Genomic DNA, 24,634 nt, shown 5'->3' on the forward strand with positions numbered 1-24,634 from the left:
AGCTTACAGGGCAAGAGTTCACCGGTCTGTCGCTAACTCGGGGAGTTTCTCTCAGTTTGATGATAGCTGCCGAAGTTTAGAGGCAAAAAACAAACATGATGAGATCTACGAAGGAGCCGCTGCCCGCAACATAACTTCAGCCTTACTCATGGATATAAGTTGAAGCCCGTGAAATACACTGGATCCGTTGAGCCGGCGGAGTTTTATTGGCTTTACGGACAGCAGCGACGATGCACATGTAAACGGGGGAAGTTTTCTGCGGGTAAGTTAACAGCTTTTATCCGCTAAATGTTGAAGTGGCAAGAGGGGGATGCGGTTTCTTTTCGCGGGTTTAACTTGATAAACAAGTTTTTGAAGTTACTAACAAGTGTGACGTATCCGTTTGTTAACTAAACACACATACGTTTAACTGAATTTCAAAGAAAATTTCACAAATTAATGTCATAAAACGCGAATTCGCCAGCCTGCTGTAACTTTAATGTCACTTTTATTGACGCCATTTTTTTAAAAGTCGCCCAACCCAACATGAAGTTAACCTGTCAGTGTTAGTTCCAGTGAACTGTCAGATGAGATATCATATATATAGCCTATATATATATATATATATATATATATATATATATATATATAGATGTGTGTGTGTGTGTGTGCGTGTGGAAAGATAGCTTCTAGCTATAGTATTGTTTAGTAATCATAGTGGCTAAAACAACACAAAAATGTTTTTCCTGGTGTTTATTTTACCAGCTTATGCCACTATAAGCAAGGAGGCTGTATAACAGGTGAAAAAAAATAATATTAAATTGTCAGAATAACTGGATATTTAAGTAACGTTAGACGTCACATTTTTTATGCTATTTAAATGGGAAAAAAAACCTAATACAATAAAATAAAATAGCCTATTCTTTGGAGAGACTGTCCTTAAAAAACTGCCATTTTTTCATTAAAAAAAATAATAATTGAGCACCTAGTTTCTTTAAGTATTTTTAAAAAAGCTTATCAGTAAAAAGGGAATTAATTAAGTTGTGACAGTCTGCCAAAAGGCCATCTTAAATGAAACACATCTTTGGTGATGATCTCATGTAACAACAAAGACACATGCTGGAGGCCCCAATTACACAAGATGCTTCCATACATTAAAGGGATTATGCAACGGGGTAATTAACATGTTGTAGCACTTGCTGAGCATCTTCCTCCTCAGTAGGAGCTTATCTGAGCTATGATGATGTCACAGCCGGAGCAGGCCAGAAATAACCAGACATCTCTGTAGTGAGTGTTTCCATGACAACGCAGCCTCCTGGTTTAAATGGTGGACGGGGGACTGTGTCTCAAATAATTACTTTTGATAATATGGAGCAAATATGGGGGGAGAGGGGAGGCGGTGTTGACTCATGGTACAAAAGCCCTTGTCTGTGAATCACAAAATGAGACCTGTAATGCTCTCGCTGTGTTTTAGTGTTTAAGTAGCTCTACCTATCTATTATTCTTGAGCATTTGACCTGCCGCCTTCTAGATAAAATACAGCTGACCCTCCAGCTGAGATTATTTATTATAATATATTTTTGCATTTGTGGCATAGATCTACAGACAGACAGAACAAGCATGATGTGAAAAGACAAGGCAGTCAGTTTAATGTCAAACTCCTGAATAAAAATGTGGTTTTGTTCCTCCAGGTGTTTGAGAGAAGAGGCCAGAGACATGATGTCTATTGGAGCTGATAGCTGACACTGTAGAATGAGAGAGGATGGAACAGACAGACAGCCCTGCCCCTGTGAGCAACAACCCTAATGGGTTTGTCAACCGAGTGTTTAATGTTTCTCTTGATGTGGAGAATGAGACCAGCAGTGTTTATATTCAGGAGGCTGGGCCAGGGTCTGCGGAGGGGCAGGGAGAGACCCAGGCTGCCTCTTCTCAGACCCCTGTCAAGGACAGACAGGAGGTCAACCGGAGGCCCCGTGCCACAGGGGGTATCTGGAAGATCTTGAGCCGAAAGAGAGCTGTCTCAGAGCTGGAGCGCAGACCCCACTCCATGATCCTGCCCGGGGAAGCTTCCATCCCTAAACTCTCGTTTGCTGACAAAGTTCGCTCCTTCAAGAAGCTTAAATCCCCCTCTGTGTTTAGAGGGAAGTCGGGGAAATTGTCTACTGCCAAATTCAGCAGCTCCTTGGTGGATGAGGAATCTTTCTGCAGCAACATTGGCACTCCGCAGCAGTGCAGCAGGAGCACACTTAGACAGCGTGGTAAGAGGCACTCCTATGCTGGTTACACAGCAGAATTTGAATGCTCCTTTGAAGACATAGACCTCACAGCTCCTATTGATGGGCACCAGCCCACTGTAATGGGAGAGGCTGTGACTCAGAATGGTTGTAAACCATCAGAAAGAGTTTGCTACACTAAAAGAAGTCACAACAATTCAAGCAACTGCAACAAAACAGCTGCAGGCTGTGAAGAGCCGAGCACTAAAGGTAGCCCCAACACCCACCGGGTTAGAGGAGGAAGGAGGCACAAAGATGTGTGGAGTTACCTGAGGAGGATTTCCCTTTTGGGGAAGTCCAACCCTGTCTTCTCAGAGAGGAGCTTTGACTCTGAGCTTCCCTCTATGGACAAGACCATGGACTCGGACTATGGCTCTGTAGACTTTGAGAGTGTCAGGGACTTTCAACCACCACCCCCAAAACACTCTGACACCAAGGGGCACTTTGGTGGTCTGTTCAAGTTTTTCAACAGTGTAGCAGAGACAGCCAGAAAATGGCGGACAACATCACACTCCTTCTCTCCTCCAGAGGGAGAGAGGACACCGATGAGCTCCCCAAGGGCCCCACAGCTCACAGTGGACAACATTCACAGTGTGTCCCTGACACTTCACAGTGAAGGATTTCCAAAAACCCAGCCTATCCCATCATCACCAGTGACTGCTAAACCCTCACACCCCAGTAGCCTTGACAGTGAGGCTCCAGCACCTGTGACAGGTGGAAGGTCCCCTAAGGTGGTCCTGAGAGCCTTTAGGCCATGCACAGGATCTCAAGCTGTCAATGGCCTGAGTTCTGAGGGCACGGACAAACATGTAGACAGAGAGACAAACCACAGGTCCACAGCCATAGTAGAGAATCATATCAGCCAGTCAGGTCCAACCACAGAGACTAAAAAAGAAGCAGAGGTCGAAAGTGATCCATTAAACTGTATCTGTCAAAAGGAAAAGGTAGAGCGACAGACAGGAAATGAGCAGGATTCCAGGGATGCTCCACCTGACTCCCACCAGATACAGGAAGTGAATGTCCAATCACAACAAGGTGATAAAGAGAGCACAACCAATAGTGTGCCAGCATCAGATTCCACAGAGGAAATATTTAAGGTATGTGACTTTGAAATCAAAATGAGCTATGCTAATAAACAGCAATTGAATTTGAATAAATGCATTTGTTAAAGAAGTCAGTAATTTGTGTTGCCAAACAGCATTTTCATGTATAATGTGTCTCACATTTATGCCGTAACCTCATTCCATTGCAGGCTTTTTCCACATCATTAACATTGCCAGAAGCATGCAACATGTAATTACTGCATAAATGCTCAAAATATCATTTATGTAACTGTCTTAACCACGGCCATTCTTTTGCTTCTTAAAATCATCAACAACAAACCAGATTGTGAATAATACCAGAGCTGTTACTCATGTCATCATGGCACAAGCACTAGGTGTGGCCTCATTAACCGACAGGGAGAAACAAAAACATTCAGGACACCAGCCTGTGAGGACATGAATTAGGCACCTACTCTACAGTTGTCCTTTTGCCCCATCTGTTGGAGAGAGGAGGAAACAGTCAGTAATTACAATGGTGGACAACATCATATGAGTTTGTCCTTTTCCTGCTTAGCCTTAGCCTTGTGTAGCATTACAGGAAACCCTGTTTCCCATAAAGCAGGCCGTGTGTGGCTGCAGCAGCCTTAAAGCTCTGTGACGTCTGCGCTCCATGACGGCACCCTTCCCTTCTCACTCCAGTGGAGGCATTAGTCATCCCCCTTCTAGTCACACCAACAAGTCAGGACACGTTAGCCATAACTCCTGATGACAAAATGAGATGTGACATCTCAATACTCAGCACAGTTTCATAGGGGTTTATTATGCAAGGGCTGTGGGAATCTGTGTTTTGGGAAGGGTGTTAATGTGCAGTCCTACAATCATTTAGGGGAGATGATGGCACCAGGAAAATCCTCCTTAATCAGCAACTGTTTACATATAAAATCCACCTGTCTATTGTTTTTTTTTCTTTCTCTGAAGTTTAACTGCCATTCAGGGGCTTTCTTGGCACTTGTGGCTAGCTACTCATGCATAGCAATTAGGAAAATGAGCTCATGGCTCCAAGAATCTATTGAAATAAAATGAGGTGTATTTTGTTGAATCTAGAGAGACATTCCTCCCAATTCCCAACACAAGAAATGCATTGTTGCACCTTTATCTGGGCCAAATTGCTGAGTATCTGTGCCAATCACAGCTGTGTGAGCAGATTGCCAGCCAGACAGGCTGCGGTGCAAGACAGCCGTGCCCAGCCGTGCCCCACTCTAGCACAGAGAAGACCTCTGTACCTCACAAGCCCCTGCGACATCGTCCTCGCCCGGCCTCAGTTGTACTGGACCTGCGGAGGCCCAACCCGGACCGAGAACTCTACAGCCATTATAGTGAGGTTGGCTCACTATGCCGGCGGAGACGCAGGCCTGCTCCCACCATGCAACACCCTCCAGGGCAGAGATGGACGGCTGCTCGGTCCAGGCCTTGCTCTGTCATAGAGACCAGTGTTACTAGGGAGATGCAGTCCACGGAGCTGCACCACAGAGTAAGATGTCTAATGACAAACACAGGCATTCATGCATAATTCCACTCAAAGTAAATATGCGAACTAGAGCCCGACTGACATGGGATCTTTGAGACTGATAATAAGGGGGAAAAATGACCCATTATCAATATGGCAGCTGGTGAATGAAAATAGACATTTTCTGTGTGGGTTGTGCACCAATTTTCTACCAATATCACTATAAAAGTTCTCAAAAAACGCTTTCTAGTAAATTACTTTGTTAAAGAATATTTAATATTATTATACATTATACATTGTACATAACATATTTAATTGTCAACCCATGCTAGAACATTTAACATTGACAAAATAAAGAACAAATAAAATATAAATGGTTACCTAAACATCAGTTTTTGTTCAGTGTCAGTCAATTGCTGACCTATAAAACAAATAGCTATGTAACACGATTTCTAAATCACCTCGAGCACATTTTTCTGCATTATATGTTCTGCAATAATGGTTTTTATTTCAGCATATATTGAAAAACTGTCTATGCCAATAGATACCGAGATGTCTGTTATAGGTCAGTGTTGGGAGATAAAATCAGTCGACCGATGAGTCAGTCGGGTTCTAATAAAGCATTGACATAAAAATGACCAATAAACTGTCCTATAAATATAAAAATACACATTTATACTGAGTAAGTGTATGTTTATGCAGTGGAGCTGATCATATCACATCCTGATTAAAAAAAATGAAAGTTGGAGGGCAGAGTCTCACTAGTAGTCTGTACCAACTCACTGATAAATATAGCTCAGGCCCATAATGAATCAAACACACGCTACAGATTTTGAAGGGCAGCCCAGTACTAACCCAGTATTTATACAGCGCTCACTGTTAGTTGCAACAATGCATGCATGCTCTGCCCCATTTATAGAGGCCTGTATTTCTGGATGCTGCTTTTCCCTTAGCTCACCTCCCTCTCTTTTTCTCTCCCTCTCCCTCACCCTTTTCTTTCTTTCTTTCTTTGTGGCTTCTCTTTCTCTCTCCCTCACTCTCAGTCTTTCTCTGTCACCAATTTTCTGCCTCATCGCTCCCATAAGCTCTACCTCTCATTGCCCTAACTCAGAGTCAGTTCATTTTAACCTGAGAGACTGCCCGGTTGGCATGATGTATAGTCTCTCATGGTTTGCTGCAGGGCATGCACACCGACCAATGCACCAGAATAGACTTGCTGGATGTGAAATTCTTTAATTCACTGCAAAAAAAAAGGGGGACAAGGCGGTAAAGAAGACTTTTTTAGCGTGAAGGGCAGGGGACTGTGTGCATTCAACCTTGTGTGTGCATTGAAGTAACTCTGTATGGAATATAGGAGATGCCCTAACTACTCAGTACCCTCTAGGCCTTGTCTCGCCCCCCGGGTGTGTCACCGTTAGAGCCCCCGCTAAGGGCATCTCTCCAGCGGTGTCGCTCCCTGCCGCTACCCCCCGGCACTCTCACTACCTTGGCGCTGCTCCTGCCTCAGTCAGGTACCAATGCTAATTTACTTTTACATTAATATGCAGACAGTTGATTGATGAGTGTTTGTTAAATTGATCGTCTGTTTGCCCATCTGTCTGTCTGTCCCCCAGACATGGGACAGTCGTCATCGTCGGTGCGTCTGCGGTCTGGAGGCTCCGGTAGCTGCAGGAGGAGGAGGCTGTTAAGACCTGGTTCAGAACCACTGCAGGTCAACATTGTGAGTCGAACACACACCCTCAGAAACACACACACATGAAAACAGATCCACCTATGTACTGCCTATACTGATTTCTTCTGTAGGGCCTTCCAATATGATGGTATATATCATCAAAACGATGTAAAAATGTCCATCTTATATGTTTTTGAGTGAACCCCAGAGGTGCTGTTTTGCCAACATGGGGTATGAAGTATACAATAACATGCTTTACCATGTGGTTATTTCATGTAGACTATTCATGATGAAATTACCTGAAAACATGCTATATTGTGATAAAAGGCTGCATCGCCCATCCCTACTTTAAAGGCCTTTAAAAAGCTATTAAAAATATTGTGGCCACTATATACAGTCATGGAAAAAATTATAAGAACATTGTTTTCTTCCATTTCTCGTTCATTTTAATGCCTGGTACAACTAAAGGTACATTTGTTTGGACAAATATAATGATAACAACAAAAACAGCTCATACAAGTTTATTTTAAGAGCTGACATCTAGCCATTATCCATGCTTTTCTTGATAATGTTTTTTTTTTTTATTATCAACAAAAAAAAACATGAACAAGACATTGAAGAAAACAGTGGTCTAATAATTTTTTCCATGACTGTATAAGATATGACTTATATATACACACAGACACACATACATGTCACATTGAGTTAATTCACCTGTCCCATATATGAGCAGATGCAGATGAGATAATAGGACGTATCATAGAGTAGGAGTATGACTGAAAAATTAGATCTGGCTGATTCTGGTAATATGGAGATGACAGAGCACTGGTCAATGTTTCATCAGATAATGAAGGAGCTGATCCGTGAAGATGGTGGCCATGTGGATTAATGTCATCCACTACTCTTAGGCCATTACTCATCCTGAATTGAGCACCAACATTTCAGATGTTTTTTTAATCTGACGAGAGTGCGTGCAGACAAATGCAGAAAGAGGACTGACATTAAATCATTTTCCTATACCTGGTGTGCTGAAATCTACGTGTAACGTGTCTTTGTCAGTTGTGTAAAATTAGCTTCAGAGTATGTCAGAGTAATACTACTCAGGAAGTGAAACCAGGCATTTCAGAATCGCTGCTTTGATGTGCAAGTGGCCTCGGGGGGATTCTACTGGAAGGAGATGCAGAGTTTCTCTGAAACATCCTGACGGGGTAGCGAACATTTCTGGGGCTGTGTCCAACATCTATACCTACAGAACTGCAATGCATAGGGTTTAACACGGTTTACATTATTGTTTGATCACGCTAAATTGATTCTCTACTGAGTCCCACATGCAAGGTTTCAAGGACTCTGTCATCTTTTTCTTTCATGCATAATATTTCAAAGCATGTTTTGTTTAAAAATTATGAAATTATAGTCAAAAAACAGACCAAAAACACAGACTTTATTGATCCTAAATTATGAAATGATTATGTTGCAGCAGCAGATATTGCACAGAAAAGTAAATACACAACACAGTAAATATACATATCAACACTTGAAGAGAGAAATACATCAATAGACACAAAATAAACATAACAATTGAAATAGCTCAGTACAGAATACAAAAGGAAACCTTGGCACACTCTTCAAATATTACAATTATTATATAATATTAATATATATTGAATATCTATAGAATACATAATTTAAAAATGTACTTTAAATATATTAAACTCTTCCTACTGAATACATACATACTATATACAGCCACCTGCCACTTTATCAGGTGAAGTTTCTGCTTATTAAAGTGGCCTGTGAGTGCACATTTGTTGAAGTTTTCTTTCTTTTTTTGAGGCAATATAAATAAAATGTGCATATAAATGTGCAAACTCATCATTTGCAAAGCCGTTAAAGAGGCTCAACAGAGTGCACTATGTTTGCAACAGAAACTATAAAGCTGAGAGTTGTAATAGCAGGTAGTTGAGTAGCATTTAACAGTAGAGAAGTATTTTCCTGCTAAAATGTATGAGAAATATAAGGTCATTGCAATTTAAGAATGAGTGTTCACAGTGTTGTAAAGCTATTTGTGTAGAGCTTACATTTTCTACAGTCGACTCAAATTCAATCTATTTACGAGGAGTCGGTGAGGATTAACCACAACATTTGTAGTACAATAAGCAGTCCATTTTCATGAGAGATGCTGTCTACTCAACCGCTGAATGGTAAGCCCCGGGCTTTCGGTCCTGGCACGTCTTTGCATTGAAATTTAGTAAACTGTGTCTTTGATTAGGTGATACTAGCGCATTTAGGCTTTGGTTATAACTTTTTTTTATTCTTGCTGGTCTAAATAGTGTTTGTGAGCCACTGCACGTTGTTGCCATGACACTCGCTGGCTCCTGTTCATCTTCTTGCTTCTATCTTTAGGCAGCCTTTTTAAGTGTGAGCTAAATAGAGAAAGTGTGTGGGTGAGAGAGAGAAAAAGGGGTGGGAGAGAAGAAACAGAGAGGGGAAGAGAGATGCTCCCTTTGTATGTGCACTTTTGTGTGGTGGCCCTCCCCTGGGGTAGGGAACGTGGACTCATAACACGGGGAATGTCTTGTGTGTGTTTGAATGGCGAGGGAAATTCATTTGTAGCGGGACTTATGACTGCATCTCGAGCATGGAGGCAGCATATATACATATTTATGTGTATATACTGTATATACACACTATGACATAACATGGTAACGCAGCTGTAGTGCAGTCACATGGATGGATGATGCTTCAACATTATATCTGTTTGTTGCAGTCTTATTTCTGGTAAGTCATGCATTGTTTATACGGTATAGATCTCATGTCGGGATTGGATCTGCTGTGTGTGATACAGTGCGGTGTATGTTACAGTCTTCCTGTTAGGATGACTACTGGAGCCTAGAGGCCGCAGGCAGAGAGAAAGCATTCTCACTGCAGTGGATTAACTGCTAATGCTGACGCCTCTCTTCTCCCTTTCATTTAAATGGATTTCTCCCCCCCAGTCACTGGCCCCTTTCTCCCTCTCCTCTCCTCTCCTCTCCTCTCCTCTCCTCTCCTCTCCTCTCCTCTCCTCTCCTCTCCCCTCCTCTCCTCTCCTCTCCTCTCCTCTCCTCTCCTCTCCTCTCCTCTCCTCTCCTCTCACAAACACTTAGCAGTCTTTGTTAATTCCTATGCAGATGAGAGGACAGTTTCCCTGTGTGTTACTAATGCTGTGCCCGAAGCTCTGCTGTCAACTTGTCAGAAAACGGGGGGACTGTCTTATTAAGGGCTTCACGCAGATTAAGAGTTTCAAGAGAAATCTCATATGATTAAGTTTGGCCTAACCTATGCCTGTCTGGTCATAATCATATTATGCAATGCTATCTATTTATTATGAACGCATGAGTCAGCAGGCAGCGGCTAGTTGGGCAAATAGTAGGCCAGCGATGAAAAAAGGACTTATGCACACACTTTTTTTATGGGGCGCACCAGTGCTCATATGCTAATTTGACCACATGCACATAGATTCTGCCTCCGAGGCCTCAGCCCCTGTGATACACCCTCTTCATTCTGACACACACTTCACATGCTCTCCTGATGTATTCAAAATTCATCGGTCAGGGCGTGTGAGTCATTGCATTGACGGCTTCATTATTTGGTGAGGAATGAATAGCACCAGCCAGTGATATCTCTGTCAAACACACTGTGAATGTGTGGCATTTGTTTCACCGCGGGCTTTATTTTCAGAGCCGGAGATGAACCGCAGGAATAGGTCTTCCTCAAAATAACTGCATGTATGTACAGTCTGCACTCTGAGCCACAGGCAACTAAGAATCCTTTATCAGTGTTCATTCAACACCGTTCCCCTGCCAAGGTACAGGCAGATATCCGCTGTGACTTACTGCAGCCACTAGCTAATACTGTTTTGTGGGATGCAACGGGCTCTAATAAATAGTAGTGCCGCTGACTGAATCTGAGCAGGTGGTTGTGTCAGAGCCTCCCTAGGCTGTTTCTTCTAAAGAATGGGTTTACTGGCTGTCAGGTGTGTGTGTTGTTGTTGTTGTATGCTAAGCGTGCGACTCCATGCTTATGCGTTGTGTGTGTGTGTAAGAGAGAGAGACAGATCGGCTCAGGGCCTTTTCTCTTATATAACTGTTGAGAGGGTTTCCTTTGCTCCCTACAAAAGCCATTTCCACTTTTATTTCAGATGGCTGCATGTTCCCAGGGACTGGAGGAACAGAGCTGTGTGTTAATTCTCTTACTCACTGGTATATCCTGTTATACAGTATCTCCCGTTATACTCCTATTTTCGTCAGATCATGCGTGCCTGTGCATGTACAGGTTTGTGTTTGTGCTTTCTCGGGAGCACATTCTGTTTTATACCTCATCAGGGCCAGTATTTCAATACTTCCATCATCACTCCCAGCTATGCAATGTCTCTGCCGCAGCAGGACAGTAGGGATATATTGGTGGATGATTTCAGCAATGTCACAACATGCGGTGATTTTTGTTTTTGTTATGAGACTATTTAAGGCCTAAGGCGCACCGGTGCTTGTTATCCTGCATCAGTTGTATCATTTGTGCTAGTTTTCCCAGGCTGCTTATGTGATTTTACCCACAGTCATCAGCTTCTGCTGTTTGTGTATACACTGTTTATTTTCATGGCTACCTGACAGGTTTATATTGGGGATAAAGACTTTTTCTGGTCTTAAGTAAACACAGAAGAATGTCACCTTGTATTCGGTAATATGATGATCCCTTATTATCTGACAGCACCATCTTAGAGTAAACACCCCACAGGCTAAAATGTGTTACAGATGTCTTTCACGGAGAGAGATTGTGGAATTTTTATGTATTAATTCCAGTGATAACTTTCACTGTTGCCATTCTCTTTACCCGACTACAATAACAGCCCAGAATTGTAGATTTCCATGTCTAATTACATTCTCATTAATCCTTACCTCCTTATGACACATTCCTTTGTAGAGGGCAGGTCGTGTGACCAGGTCCTGCCAGTGTTAAATTGCACCTGGAAGTTGCTTGGCGTCTTCCTGGATCCATGTACCTCATATATATTGCAATCTAACGTGGGGAATTTCCATTTGAGGCTATATAAATCCAGTTGTCATGAATTTAGTGCAAAAAAACATGTTAAAGGGACAGTTCTCCCCCCAAAAAATCAAAAATACATATTTTTCCTCATACCTACAGTACTATATATGGAACCTGATGGCCCTCGACTTGCAGTGCTTAAGCCATCAATAATATACAATTAAAAAACTACTCTTCTCCCCAGTGGTGGAATGACCTTCCAAACTACATCTGATCTGCTGAGTCCCTCTCAGTCTCTAGGAAGAGATTAAAGACCCAGCTCTTTACTGAATACCTTCACACATGATCTAAATGGATGGAAAGCTAAAGGCAAAGCTCTAATAACAATATGGGACACAAAAGTTCTCATGCCAGTTTGGAATATGGAATATATATAAAGCCTTTGGGATTATGGCTGAACAATATTGTAAACCATTGAAATATTGATACCTTTGTTCACCAGTGTATGTAATGTGGTAAATGGTGAGTCTTTTATACAATTTATACATATATGTCAACATTTCCAACAAATGTAATAGGTTAAAATGATGAAGTGATGGCATTTTATATTCAAAAGGCCAAATTGACATAAAAATAATCTGCAAAAATACTTTTCTGGCCATTATTCAATGGCAACAACAATCTTGAATACCACCTAACTGTGGGGACTGTATCGATCTTCTGAGCTATCAGGTTTAAGATGTGTGTGAAACATCCATGCTTTAGAATTTGTAGCTTCCATATTTTTGAAACATTGTCTAAAGTAATGGATACTATATGGACAGACACAGATTACTCAAGGTGATCCACAGACCTTGTAGTAAGCAGTTTCATGTAGGAACTATTTTTGTTCAGAAAGAATACAGCATACTTAAATCTCTTCTACTTCCATCATATTCAAGACAAGGCTCACATCTTTACAGCCGATATCTCCAACTCACACCAAAACAATCTAGATTGAAAAACAGCACTACAGGTATGACGAAAAATCTATGTTTTTCTTATTTGGGGGTAAACTGTTCCTTTAAGGTCTTAAGCTCAGCAAGTTAACATTTTACTGAGACAGAATAATTCACATTTTAGACACTGCATCAGCTCTCTCTGGCCCCAACCTTCCACACAGCATAGCCAAAAATCTAACTGGAAGTTTGCCATTCAATTTTAAGTAGGCTAATTCAATAACCCAAGTAGCAGCAGTACATAAATTACAAAAAATATTGATGATCCACAAATAATTACCTCTTCCAAGGAGGATATTTATTCAGTTTGATTTGTTTGTCTGTTTGTCAACATGATTATATAAAAACAATCAGCCTAATTTCCATTGGTGGAAACTTGGTGGAAGGGTATAGCATGGGCCAAGGAAGAACACATCAAATTTTGGGGCAGAGCCAAAGCGTGGGGGAATACCATAGACTGTATAAATAATGGAGTAGTGACCGTGACGTCACCCATTGGTTTATGGACTGCCCATTTGAGGCATTGATTTCAGCGTTACACTCTTCGCCATCTCTTTTCCAAAAACTGGGACAGGACAGTATTTGGACTGTGGAGGAGCGAGAGGGATCTGACAACACTGATAACATGCCTCTCTACACCTCAACCTGACGGAGGTTGAAGTCGCTGCTAATTCATGCTAGCATTAACTGGAGCATTAACTGGGATGTTCATTTTGGCTAGCAAAAAACAAAAACAACATGTTTATTACTTACCTAAGAAACAACAAATGATACGATTCTTTATCTTCTATTTTCTTCTAAATGGGGCCGTTATTTACACTATTAACATCAAATTGTCTTGAAGAAAATATTTTACTAGCGATTGAGACCATGGAGTTGTCCTTAAAAAAATTCTGATCAAATCAGCTGGGAAGTTTTCTCATTTTGTATTGAAATGAATGGACCAAAAAACTTCTGCAGCCGCCAGCAGCACCACCTGTTGAAGTTTTCAGTAGAATGCAGCTTAAGGCACTTCCTGGTTTGCCTCACTGCTCAGACCCGGAGGTTGCCGCTTGGGGAATACACACGTTATTTTTCATTTAAGTTAACATTGCGAGACAGGACATGGCCTCGGTGTGGGTCTGCCCTCTCTGAGTGCCCTTTAGTTAATACAATTGCTTAATCCTACTTACATTCAAAATGAATATTCTATGAAGCATAATTTGGCCATTGATATGGAAATTGCTATGCTATTCATGGTCAGCTCTAATAAAAACTAAAAATCTTCTACAAATGTAACCAACAGTGACATAGACATAGGCATGAAACAGAGGAAACCAGGCAGGCGAGTATTTACGCTCACTCATGGAGCCAATATATGATTCAGACCTGATTAGGGGTTGTCATCTTGCGGCTTTGTCAACACAAAGGCTAATATCTGTTGGCTGCTGTTGTGGGGATCATGTGTGTTTTTCACAAATTGTCTGTGTCTTTAAAACAGCGCTGACTCAATATGCCTTACTTGGAATTTTCACACAGATAATTCATCATTTTCAGTTCATTAACTGTCAAACAAGTGGCCTGTTGCTTCTACAATGACAGGAACATTTTGTAATATCCACAGTTCTGGCATGTCTTTGAGAATCAGGTATAGATCGCATCATGATGAAATAACTTGAAAGAAACACCGTATACAACTCTTTGTTGTAACACTAAATTTTACTTAATATTGTTCAAGTACTTTTCTTCATCTATTCTGTTATGTTGAGCAACTTTGAGTACATTTTAAAAGCGCTATAAAAAACAAATGTATTATTATTATTTATTTAGAACTGTTATTTATTGCATTAGTGGGTGACTGATAATCAGTATCTGATATTTAAAAAAGAGTGCAGCCCATGACTGTATATAATGCCAATAAATGTTTTTTTTGCATCTGATAAAAAAACATTTAATACATTTTTAAAAAAATGCTGAACTTAAATGAACATTTATTTAATGCTGTCATTCTCTGCATTGTCTCTGTTTCTTTCAATAGATCTGTCTGCATGTACTTATTTTAAATAAATAAACTTATATTAAATATTAATAAACTAAATGCATACCAGATGCAGTGGTGGAGAGTAACTAAGTACATTAACTCAAGTACTGTACTGTACAATTTTGAGGTACTTGTACTTTACTTGAGTATTGCCATTTTAACTTTACACTTCTACTTCACTACATTTTTAGGCAAATATTGTACTTTTTACTCCACTACAATTAGCTGAAAGTTTAGTTACTTTACAGGACGAGATTTAACATGAAAACATGATACATTTAAAGTGGTTAGACTTTTAAAAAATTATTATAACAGTATATTAAGTAGTTAAATTAGTCACATCTTTACCTAAATTATATAATATATATATATATATATATATATATATATATATATATATATATTATCAGCATCTATTGACATTTTTTTGTTAATTGGCAAACTAATTGATTGGCATTACACTAATATGTATTATTTACTGTAATTAAGTCGTTCAGGACTATTTATGAGCTCAGAAGAAATGGCTGACAATGATCTGTCATATGGACAATAAGGAATAATGAATTTTAAGATAGTATTTAAAGATTCCCTCCACAACAAAAGGTCTGACCTTGACTTTACTGACTGTATCTGTGAGAGAGAGAGGGAGGTGTTTTCACATTCCACTGCTGACGGGTGTGCACTATCCTAAAGTCTGAGAATCCGATGTACCCTGGGCAATCTAGATTAAATCCGCTACAACTTATAAAGTCAATCAGAGCTGTAAAAGAGAGCTGAAACCTCTATCTCAGAGAGGACTCATCAGTACAGAGAGAAAACACTGTAACATCGTAGCAGATATTGTATGTTTTAGAGCCACTAATGCTGTGTCAGCAACTGACTAACAGGCTCGCAGAAAACACTCACCATGGTGATACGTTTGCTCGTCACCGATATTGGTGCACAACAGACTCCTCATCTGAGTCTGGAGGCTCTGGCATGAATGGCTGAAACTCTTGATTTTTGTGCTCTTTCACTGACCGGGTGCACAGGCTAGAATTTCTCAACGAGGGAGAAAGCTTAGATGTGCTTCCAGCTATTTCTCTCTCTATATTCTTTATGAAAAACTTTTTTATGTGGGAAAACCGTGTTAAACAAATTATGAAAGCAGAGTATTTCCACACTTTAAAAATGTGTCTGGAGGGGGAATTTAAGACTTTTTAATGAAACATCATATTTTTTAAAAATTTAAAAACTGGACAACCACTGTGATTTAAACATACATTAATTGAATATGTGTTCCCTGAATAGAATATGTAGCTCCAGCGCTGGTCACTTTGTCCCTGCCTTAAAATAATGAGACAGAAGCTAACTGCCTGTACAGTGTTCTGCTAGTTAGAATGTATCCTGCAGGCCTCTGTGAAAGATGGGCTGGATTTTTCTGGCAGCTGCCACTTCTTGTGTACATTATTTAGCTTAACTTTCTGCCTCTGACCTCCCTGGCTCCCTGCTACACCACATGCGGCGTCAGAGAAAACCCTTCATCACATCCACGTATTATGCAACCCCCTTGCTCCTTGTACTTCTTCCTCACTGCCCCCCCTCCATCCTCCTGCCTTTCTTCCTGACCTCAGAGCTCGTCATCCCTCCCTTCATCACTTCCATCTCTCTTTTCCCCCTCTTCTCAGATCAAGTTTTCTCTCTCCCCCACTGTCGTTTCTTCGCCGCCTCACCTCATCTCCCCCTCTATTTGCTCCATCCTGTTCCTCCCTCCAGGCATGTGAAAACACCTGCTTCTTGCGGCCTGTGATGTGTCTGTGTGTGAGTCTCTATGTGCATCCATGCCTGTGTGCAGTCATAGATGGCGAGCTTGTTAGTGAATGTTTTACAGGACAGGTGGAGCCTATGAAGTCTTTGATGGCAGGAATTGACCTATCAACAAGAAGTAAAACTGCTGAGAAAGACAGGATGCCAAACAACCCTGCACCCAAATATCGTTTCACTGCAGAGTTTTACATTTCAATCCGATATTCTGCTTTTGAACTCTTGTGGCGTGGAGGCAGCGAGAATGTAAAATCATTTGAGCTGAGAGAGAGGATAGGTGGAGCTGGTTTTCTTATGCCAGCCCCCTTTTATAGTGACGAACAGTGGGCATGATGAGAGCAGGAGAGTGGGCTGTTCATTGCCAACCACAGCGTTCCTCTGTCTCTCAAGTGATGCGACTATAGCCTCACCCAAATTGTTACAAAAGAAATCTAAATATACTCTGCTCCCAAAGAGACACAGCACAGATACCCAGCAAACACTGCATGCAAATGTAGCAGCCACAAAGCTTGGGAAAGGACGTGAAGGCACTACTGCTCTTATCTCCCAGTGTTTTGGGCCGCAGGTGGCTGACAGCACTGTGATGAATGATGACACTAGCGAGCACGCTCAGTACACTCACAACCGGCACAGTAAAGCAGCGCTGGCTGAGGCAACCAACCAAATCCTAGCATAGGTCATTCGATTTTCATACCTCACCCTCACAGCTGGGCTCTCGAATGACCAATCGACGGGCTTTAATTAAGTACACACCGGCACTGACGCTGAACAGAAACATAAATGAATAACAGTCTGTGCTTTCAACAGTGTTCCTTCTTAAAGCTTTCTTTTTGTTGCAGTTTGTGGAAAGCTACAGTGCCGTCTTTGGGGAGCTTGTTATAGTGTCTTTTAACAGAGACACTGCTTCTCCTCCATGGGAAATTTTAGAGACATTTCAGATTTACTCCACCTTCACTGAAGAGTGGGAGCTTTAGGGATTTCAGTTTGTCAGCCCTAATGGATAGAGAAGTCAACATGTGTGCCAATTGACTGGTCACTGGTTAGAGAAGAAGAGGGACAAAAAAATAAAGAAAATAGCTAGGATCAGATTAAACTATTTGCAGTAGAATGAAACAACATCCATTGCTAGAATCAAATCTTTTTTTTTGTTATACGGTAACACTACATGGTCATTTACACACTGCCACCTTGCTCATTACCATTCATACAGCATCGGGAACAATTTGGGATTCAGTATCTTAATACTTCGCCATATAGACTGAATCTCTTTTTTAAAAAATGTTTGATTTTTTGACATGAAGTGAAATGCTCACATTTACTTTCTTCACAGGAATAGGATAAAAAACTGAAGACCCAACTCTTTACTGAAAACCTTCTCACTTAATCTACACAGATGAGAACTATAGGAGAAAAAAATAAATAATATAAAAAAGTTTGCACTGACTGCTCACACTGCATAACAGAACTTGCGTCCTATTGGACTCAACTTGACCCATGGCACTAATTCTTGTGTTGTTTCTTGATTATGTCTTTGCTTGTGTTGTACTAACTCTCAATTGTACGTCGCTCTGGATAAAAGTGTCTGCTAAATGACATTATAGAATTGTAGAATCTCATATCTGCAGTCAGAGGTGGGACCAAGTCATTGTTTTGCAAGTCACAAGTCAAGACAGGCAAGTCCCAAGTCCTAAACAAGTCAAAATGTGCTCTTCATTGAATGCAATGCCACATTAACAGCAAAGTAACAATATATGAAATTCCTAGAAAAATCCTGAAGGCTTTTAAAAGGTATTTTTGTAACTTTATTGACTGTTGTTGAATTGGTTGAAACAATTGGGATCTGGGGAATTAAGTGTCGACTTGCTGGGAATGAATAGCATTCAGGAAATGAAGGGAAATACATACTTTTTAACCTTTAGGGTTGGCGGAAAATATTAAGTATCTTCAGAATTAAAAGGCTCAAGTCCAAGAGAAGTAATGAGTCTTAAAGTCCAAAGTTGAGTTGCAGCTTTTTTATTTTATCAAGTTGAGTCTAAAGTCATCAAAGTTGGACAAAGACAAAATGTGCAGCACCTTTAATGCTAAATAATTAACTTATTATGGTCTTATATCCTATTTCTTTACTTGACTCTGATTCTTAGCTTCACTGTGTGAGATATTTACAGTTTGCCAGCCAATGAAGAAGTTATCGCCTTGGTCTAGTCAAGAAATAGTCCCACACATAACTCCTCCTAAAACAACAATATGTTGATTTATATGGATTAAATAAACAAGATATAACAGCAAGAAAGAAAATGCGTATATTTCCCATAATGCCGTTCTATTCTTTCAGCCTTTTCCGTAACACTTCAATCAACTCAAGTGTGCACTGTCAGCAAACACTGACAGTCCCCCCTGTGGTTCTAATGTAATTTGAATTTTTAATGGATACAGCACCAGTGTGTGGAGTTGTGTTTTTATGCTTTCAGCCATTAATGCCACAGTTAATCTACTTTCCTTTAGCAAATAAAATGCAATTATCAAAGTAGCATAGTAAGTTTTTGTCACAGAAGTTTGGAAAACAGGTGAGACGTGTATTGAATTATCTTCATATTTTATGTTTCTCCTCTGCAAGCTTGTCTTCAAAAGCGTGTTTTTATTCCACAAGAGACTTTATATACCCTAAATTCTGACAGTGTTTATACAAAGACTTTGTGTCTTTTCTTTACCCGCTAGAACTTCACAATGTTATGCAGACTCACTTGGGGCCGACATAAAGAACACAGTCGCGGGGCAGAATCATCTTGTTCTACAGTCTGCAGAACACATAGATACTGCACTGGTTTATCATTAAATAATAATCCACTTTACTGGTCCCAAGGCTACGTCATGACTGAGTAGGAATATGTCTCCTGAAGCTGTTAGATCTAGGAATGTTGTGATTCCACTTGCAATGTCTTTAACCCTAGTTTCTCCAGCCCACTTGGCATGACCGACCTCTCTTATCTCATCTATCTCGCACTGTTTCTTAACTCCTCAATACTCTGACCCACTGACTCGCCTTTGCTCTAACAGCAAATCGAGCTGAACGAATAAACAGCTGATGTCTGAACAATAGTGACCAAAACTGCTTTCAGGAAAAGTCCAGCGATTTTATTTTTAGGGCGCTTTTGTGGCTGGAAGGCCTGGGAGGAAGCAGGAAGTCAGTGTGGTTGTCGTGGGGACGGGAGGGGAACAAAAGAATTGGAGCAGACTGGAGGGGAAATGGGTGTGGTGGGCTTCGCCTCCCATTAGCCAAATACCTACTGACCACAAACAGATTCATTTGCTCGCACTGAAATGTGTAGTCTTATTCAGGGAGAGACTTTTCTAAAGACGTAGCTCGCTGGCTCAAGGCCAGTGGGACTGACCTCAGAATAGATCCACAGTTAAAACCAAAGAGCAGATCTCAGACCAGTAAATGAACATGAAGGAGAATAGTTGAATTCATTATATTTCTACGCTATCTGCTTGTATAATGAGTGGTTATCCAGCAGTATTCATTGCATTATGCAGAATTCCAAAGAAAAAATCTGCAGAGAGAGAGATGAGATGAATGTCATGAATTAAACTTAGAGAGTTTGACTCAAGCACTTCTTCTCACTAGTGCTGGACTTAATGCAATGCTTAAAAAAACAGGGAGTGTCTTGAATATTCTGCCGTCTTTTTTGAAAGGTGAGAGGTGCAAACATTGTTCCTCATGTGGTTGTCAGTGTGGAAATGATGGATGATGCCAATATTGTAGCAAACGGCCGCTGCCTAAAGTAGCAGAGCTTCCTGCCTATATCCTACCAGGATACTAATAACTATTATGAGTAGATTTTGCCCCGAGGCATACATTTGGAAATAGTGCTCTGCAGCAGTAGTGTAATCACGACATGCTCTTTTGGCAGCATTGCATCAACCTTATTCAAGGAAGGTGTCGAGGATGTGCTTTGTACTCACATCTGTTTGTAATATTCATTGACAGGATATTGAGGCACACTCGAGTTTTGGAGAGACTCCAGTTTGATGACATTAGATCGGCCTCTGTTATTTGCACATCATTTTCTCCCTTTGGCTTAATTGGACCATGCTATCCAGCGTGCACTGGAGGAGTTCTCTCACAGGGAAAAGATGTCCCAATCAAGAGGGTAGCGAGCAGCTGCTTCTGTGGAAGGGGTTCAGGGTCATTTTTACAAGTGAGAGTGAAGGGGGAGATCATGAGATTGACTGGCAGTTTGGTGCAGCGGGCTGCAGTAATGAACATAATATCAGACCAGAGGTAGACTTCTCTGTTGTCTATCATTTTGATGGACAGGGTTGTAAAAATTATATCCTAATCTATTTTTATCCTTCATTTCCATGTTTTAATGATAAGACATGTTTAATAGCATTCATTTAAAAATTTTAATAATTGATTTAACAATCTTAGTGCTACACAGTGGTGTAGTAGTTGCCACACAGCAAGAGGGTCGCCGGTTCGACTCCAGCCTGCAGCTCTTCTGTGTGGAGTTTGCATGTTCTCCCCGTGTCAGCGTGGGTTCTCACCGGCTACTCCGGCTTCCTACCACAGTCCAAAAACATGCACTTCGGTTTGATTGTTGACTCTAAATTGACCGTAGGAGTGAATGAGAGTGTGATTGTCTGTCTCTATGTGTCTGCCCTGTGATAGTCTGGCGACCTGCCATTTTCCATGGTGTTCTTGATAATGATTTTGGTTATTATCAAGAAAACCATGGAAAATGTCTAGATATCAGCTCTTAAATTAAACTCTTATGAGCTACTTTTGTTGTTACCATTATATTGTCCACACAAATGTACCTTTAGTTGTATCAGGCATTAAAATGAACAAGAAAATAAAGAAAACAAAGGTGGTCTAATATTTTTTTCCATGACTGTACAACAGTCACATTGTGTCACGTCTCCATCTCAGACCCAAATGATCTGCATTGCTCTGCTTGCCCAGTTCAACATTGAACCGTTAGCTTGATAAATTACAGGAAAATGGATAAATGGATGGGTGGAATAAAGCCTTGGTAATCCAGACAGGAAGGAACATATGCAGTAGATTTTTATCTCCACTCATTAATTCATTGTCATCATTAGCTTCCATTGGGGAAAGGCGTTGGTGGAAGCTTGCATATAATTTGTTGAAATATTACTGCATACAGTGAGGGGACACAATAACACAATACACAATGCAATACACTGTAATACAGTGGTCCTTCTATAAATACCACCCTTTAGAAGCTTGAAATTTTTGTTGCAACAGTATATACTGTAGCTGATGAATGTGCTAATCGTATTAATCCCTTACAATAATGACAGTCATGTTAATTAACTGCATCTGTGCTGGTTGTGCACATTATGCACGTACAGTACATTTATATTTAGTCTTATTTAACATGTGAATAACTGCTGGTGGGAGATATTCAGCCGTTTTTACAAACTCTCCCTCTCTTTTGTATATGTATGAGTATATTAGCATTGGTGTCTGTGCAGATTTAGACTTTCAGATGTGACCTTTGTTGTCTAAATGTCAGGGAGATTGGAGAGGGAGCCCACAGAGGTAGGGCAGGCTTATGTAATCTGCTCACTCTGCGTTTCACACACACACACATGCACACACACAAGCACAGAGCAACTATAAAAAAAAAAGCTTGTTTGAGGACGGTTGTCATATCTCTTCTGTGTTGCCTCGTACAGCACTCACTGAAAGCCTGGTTTTCAGGAGCCACTGCTTTTATCAGCATGTATGTGCAGAAAGTGCCCTGGAAATTATTTATGGCTTTAAAAATACTGATATAGTGCACTCGTTTGGTGTTATTCTTTTAAACTTATTCTTAGGACTTTTTGATCCATCCCGAAGCTCTCAGCTGAATGTGAAGACAGAGGAGAGTGTTTTTGTGTCCCTGCGTGTGCCGGGTGGTTGACGATGTGGTGGCTGCGACTGAACCGAACTGATTCTACTCTATGAATTCATTCATGATCATGTTGTGCTCTCTTCATAATCTGCAACAATGAGACACCAGAATGAGCGCTGCAGGCCCGGGATGCGCTCTCTTGTGTTATACAATGTTCACCTTAAGTATCACTGTGAACGCGGAGGCCAAAATAATGATGCGCATGCCAATGGCAAACACGTGCATCAGATGGGAGCTGGAGCCATTTTGCCCTGTCACTCACAACACCGAGTCTTAAAGGAATACTGCACTGAAAAATGTGTTGAATACCAAACACTCACCTCCTGTAGGTTTGAAAGGTGGCGAGGAAGTGTTTGTAGCTCGCTCCCTTTGTGGAGAACATCAGCCGTAATCTGATTCACAGCGGTTACAGTGGATTCCAACAGCAGCTTCATGCCAGAAAAAAAAATGTACAAAAATCTGCAGAAACTTCTCAGAAGAGTCCTGAAGCACAACCCACTTTTCTGGTAGCCATCCATACGCTCAGTATGTTCCAAACAGTCATATTTTTTGCCAAAAGATATCAACCCACAACAGAGTTTGTTTTTGTTGGCCCTGAGTGTATAAAAGCTAACAGAGCTAACAGCAAATGCAGTGTGTTCATCTAGCCGTATTTCGGTGTAAATGTGACAGTTTGGAACATATTGAGCATATGGAATGGCAGCTGCAGGAATGGTTTGAGCAGTTCCCACTGACATTATGATACCATTTTCCTGCCACGATGCTCGGTTGCCATTAAAATTTATTGTAAAAGGCTTCATTTCAATTTGACTACAGCCTCTGTCCCGTCTAACTTCAGCTCCCACTGCAACAAGGACAAGTATTCCTGTTTCTTTCAGTGCACAAATGTTTAATTCAAGGGAATGATATCTTCATACAGCTCATTCCTGACCTGATTTTTTTTTTTATGTGCGTGATGCTCAGGAAATTGTTACAGTTAGAGTTGTTTCTTTTGTAAAATCTGTGTATTTCAATAATGTCTTTCAGGGCCTAGGGCGCAACATGATTGTCTCAGTAAAAGCTCCAATCCAGCGAGTCTCTTCTGTGTTTACTCTATCTGTTGCATTGTAAGATCTCATACAAAAGTTATATCGGATAAACTTTTCTTTTATTAATAACTGATTCAGGTCCAAGTTTAAATTGTAAAATCATGAAATATCCAGTCACTAATTAGAAACATGCTTTGCTTGTTTGCATAGACTTCTCAGCATGCATTGCATTAGGCAAGGCAAGGCGAAGTTTATTTGTATAGCACTTTTCAACAACAGGGCAATTCAAAGAGACATATAAATAAATGAAAAAATATAAAATGACATTCAAATATAAGATTTTTAGACTGAAAACAAGCATATAAAATATTTAGGAAAAAAATAAAAAAGTACATTCAAATATAACATTTTTAAATTGAAAGCAAGCTGATAAAATATTTTTTTTGAATATCAGATATCAAAAGAAAGTCTGAAAGTCTTCAGTCCTGATTTAACAGAGTTGAGAGTTGCAGCAGACCTGCAGTTTTCTGGGAGTTTGTTCCAAATATGTGGTGCATAAAAACTGAACGCTGCCTCTCCAGGTTTAGTTCTGACTCTTAACGTTCAAATCCTCCAGAAATCCAATTTTTTTTGTCATATGAAAAAAAAGCTACATGATTGAGGCTGTTATGCATCTTTTTAGACACTTGTCTCAGAGGAGTTACATGGTCTTCTCTCTCATCAAAACAATGCAAACCACAATGGAGATCTTCCTACACCCTTGTTGTATAAGGCCCTTCAGTCAGTCTATAATTATTTGTTTGTTTTTAAAGTTTGATAAACCCAAAGCTTAAACTTGAGAAATAAAGTGAAACTACTTATACTGATATCATTGTGACTTTTCCTAGGCGTTTGGAAACAACGGTCACCATGAGTAACCTCAGTGCTTCTGAATATCTTTTTTCCTGTTTCACAAATTAGTGTTTGGACAAGAGGACCACAGGAAAGCACCCCCTCTAGTTGAGGTTTGGAGCTGTGCATGTTCCAGCTTACCTTTATGTGTTTAGTTGTTCTGAGCCCAATGTTTTATTTCCAATAACAACCTGCTCTGGATTTCAGTGGTGGAATGTAACTAAGTGCATTTAGTACTGTACTTAAGGAAAACTTTGAGGTACTTGTACTTTACTTGAGTATTTCCATTTAATGTAACTTTATACGTCTACTTCATGACATTTCAAGGCAAGTATTGTACTCTCTACTCCACTACACATTTAGCTGACAGCTTTAGTTACTTTTCAGGGTTGAGATTTAACATGAATCAACATAATCAATCTAAAGTGATGAGACTTTTTTTGTACTTAAACCTCATAACAGTATATTAAGTTG

General features: G+C 40.4%; 2 protein-coding genes across 4 annotated transcripts in view; both read left to right on the forward strand.

The window, feature by feature from the left end:
- On the forward strand, positions 1-3,495 carry LOC131981357 (uncharacterized). Its single transcript, XM_059345631.1, has 2 exons — positions 1-262; positions 1,671-3,495. Exon 2 carries the CDS (start codon positions 1,742-1,744, stop codon positions 3,419-3,421), a length of 1,680 nt encoding a protein of 559 aa, XP_059201614.1. The 5' UTR covers positions 1-262; positions 1,671-1,741; the 3' UTR covers positions 3,422-3,495.
- Positions 3,496-6,415: 2,920 nt separating this feature from the next.
- LOC131981356 (rho guanine nucleotide exchange factor 9) overlaps positions 6,416-24,634 on the forward strand; it is a 50,418-nt gene continuing 32,199 nt past the window's right edge. For all 3 annotated transcript variants that reach the window (XM_059345622.1, XM_059345624.1, XM_059345623.1), the window contains exon 1: positions 6,416-6,522. In XM_059345622.1, coding sequence (XP_059201605.1) covers positions 6,418-6,522 — 105 coding nt within the window. In that variant the 5' untranslated portion in view covers positions 6,416-6,417. The remainder of the gene's footprint in view (positions 6,523-24,634) is intronic.

This window comes from Centropristis striata, chromosome 12, assembly GCF_030273125.1.
Source record: "Centropristis striata isolate RG_2023a ecotype Rhode Island chromosome 12, C.striata_1.0, whole genome shotgun sequence".
NCBI classification, from domain to species: domain Eukaryota; kingdom Metazoa; phylum Chordata; class Actinopteri; order Perciformes; family Serranidae; genus Centropristis; species Centropristis striata.

What these genes read in the sequence shown, in the direction of transcription:
- LOC131981357 (XM_059345631.1), top strand. Translation starts at nt 1,742, where the DNA reads ATGGAACAGACAGACAGCCCTGCCCCTGTGAGCAACAACCCTAATGGG.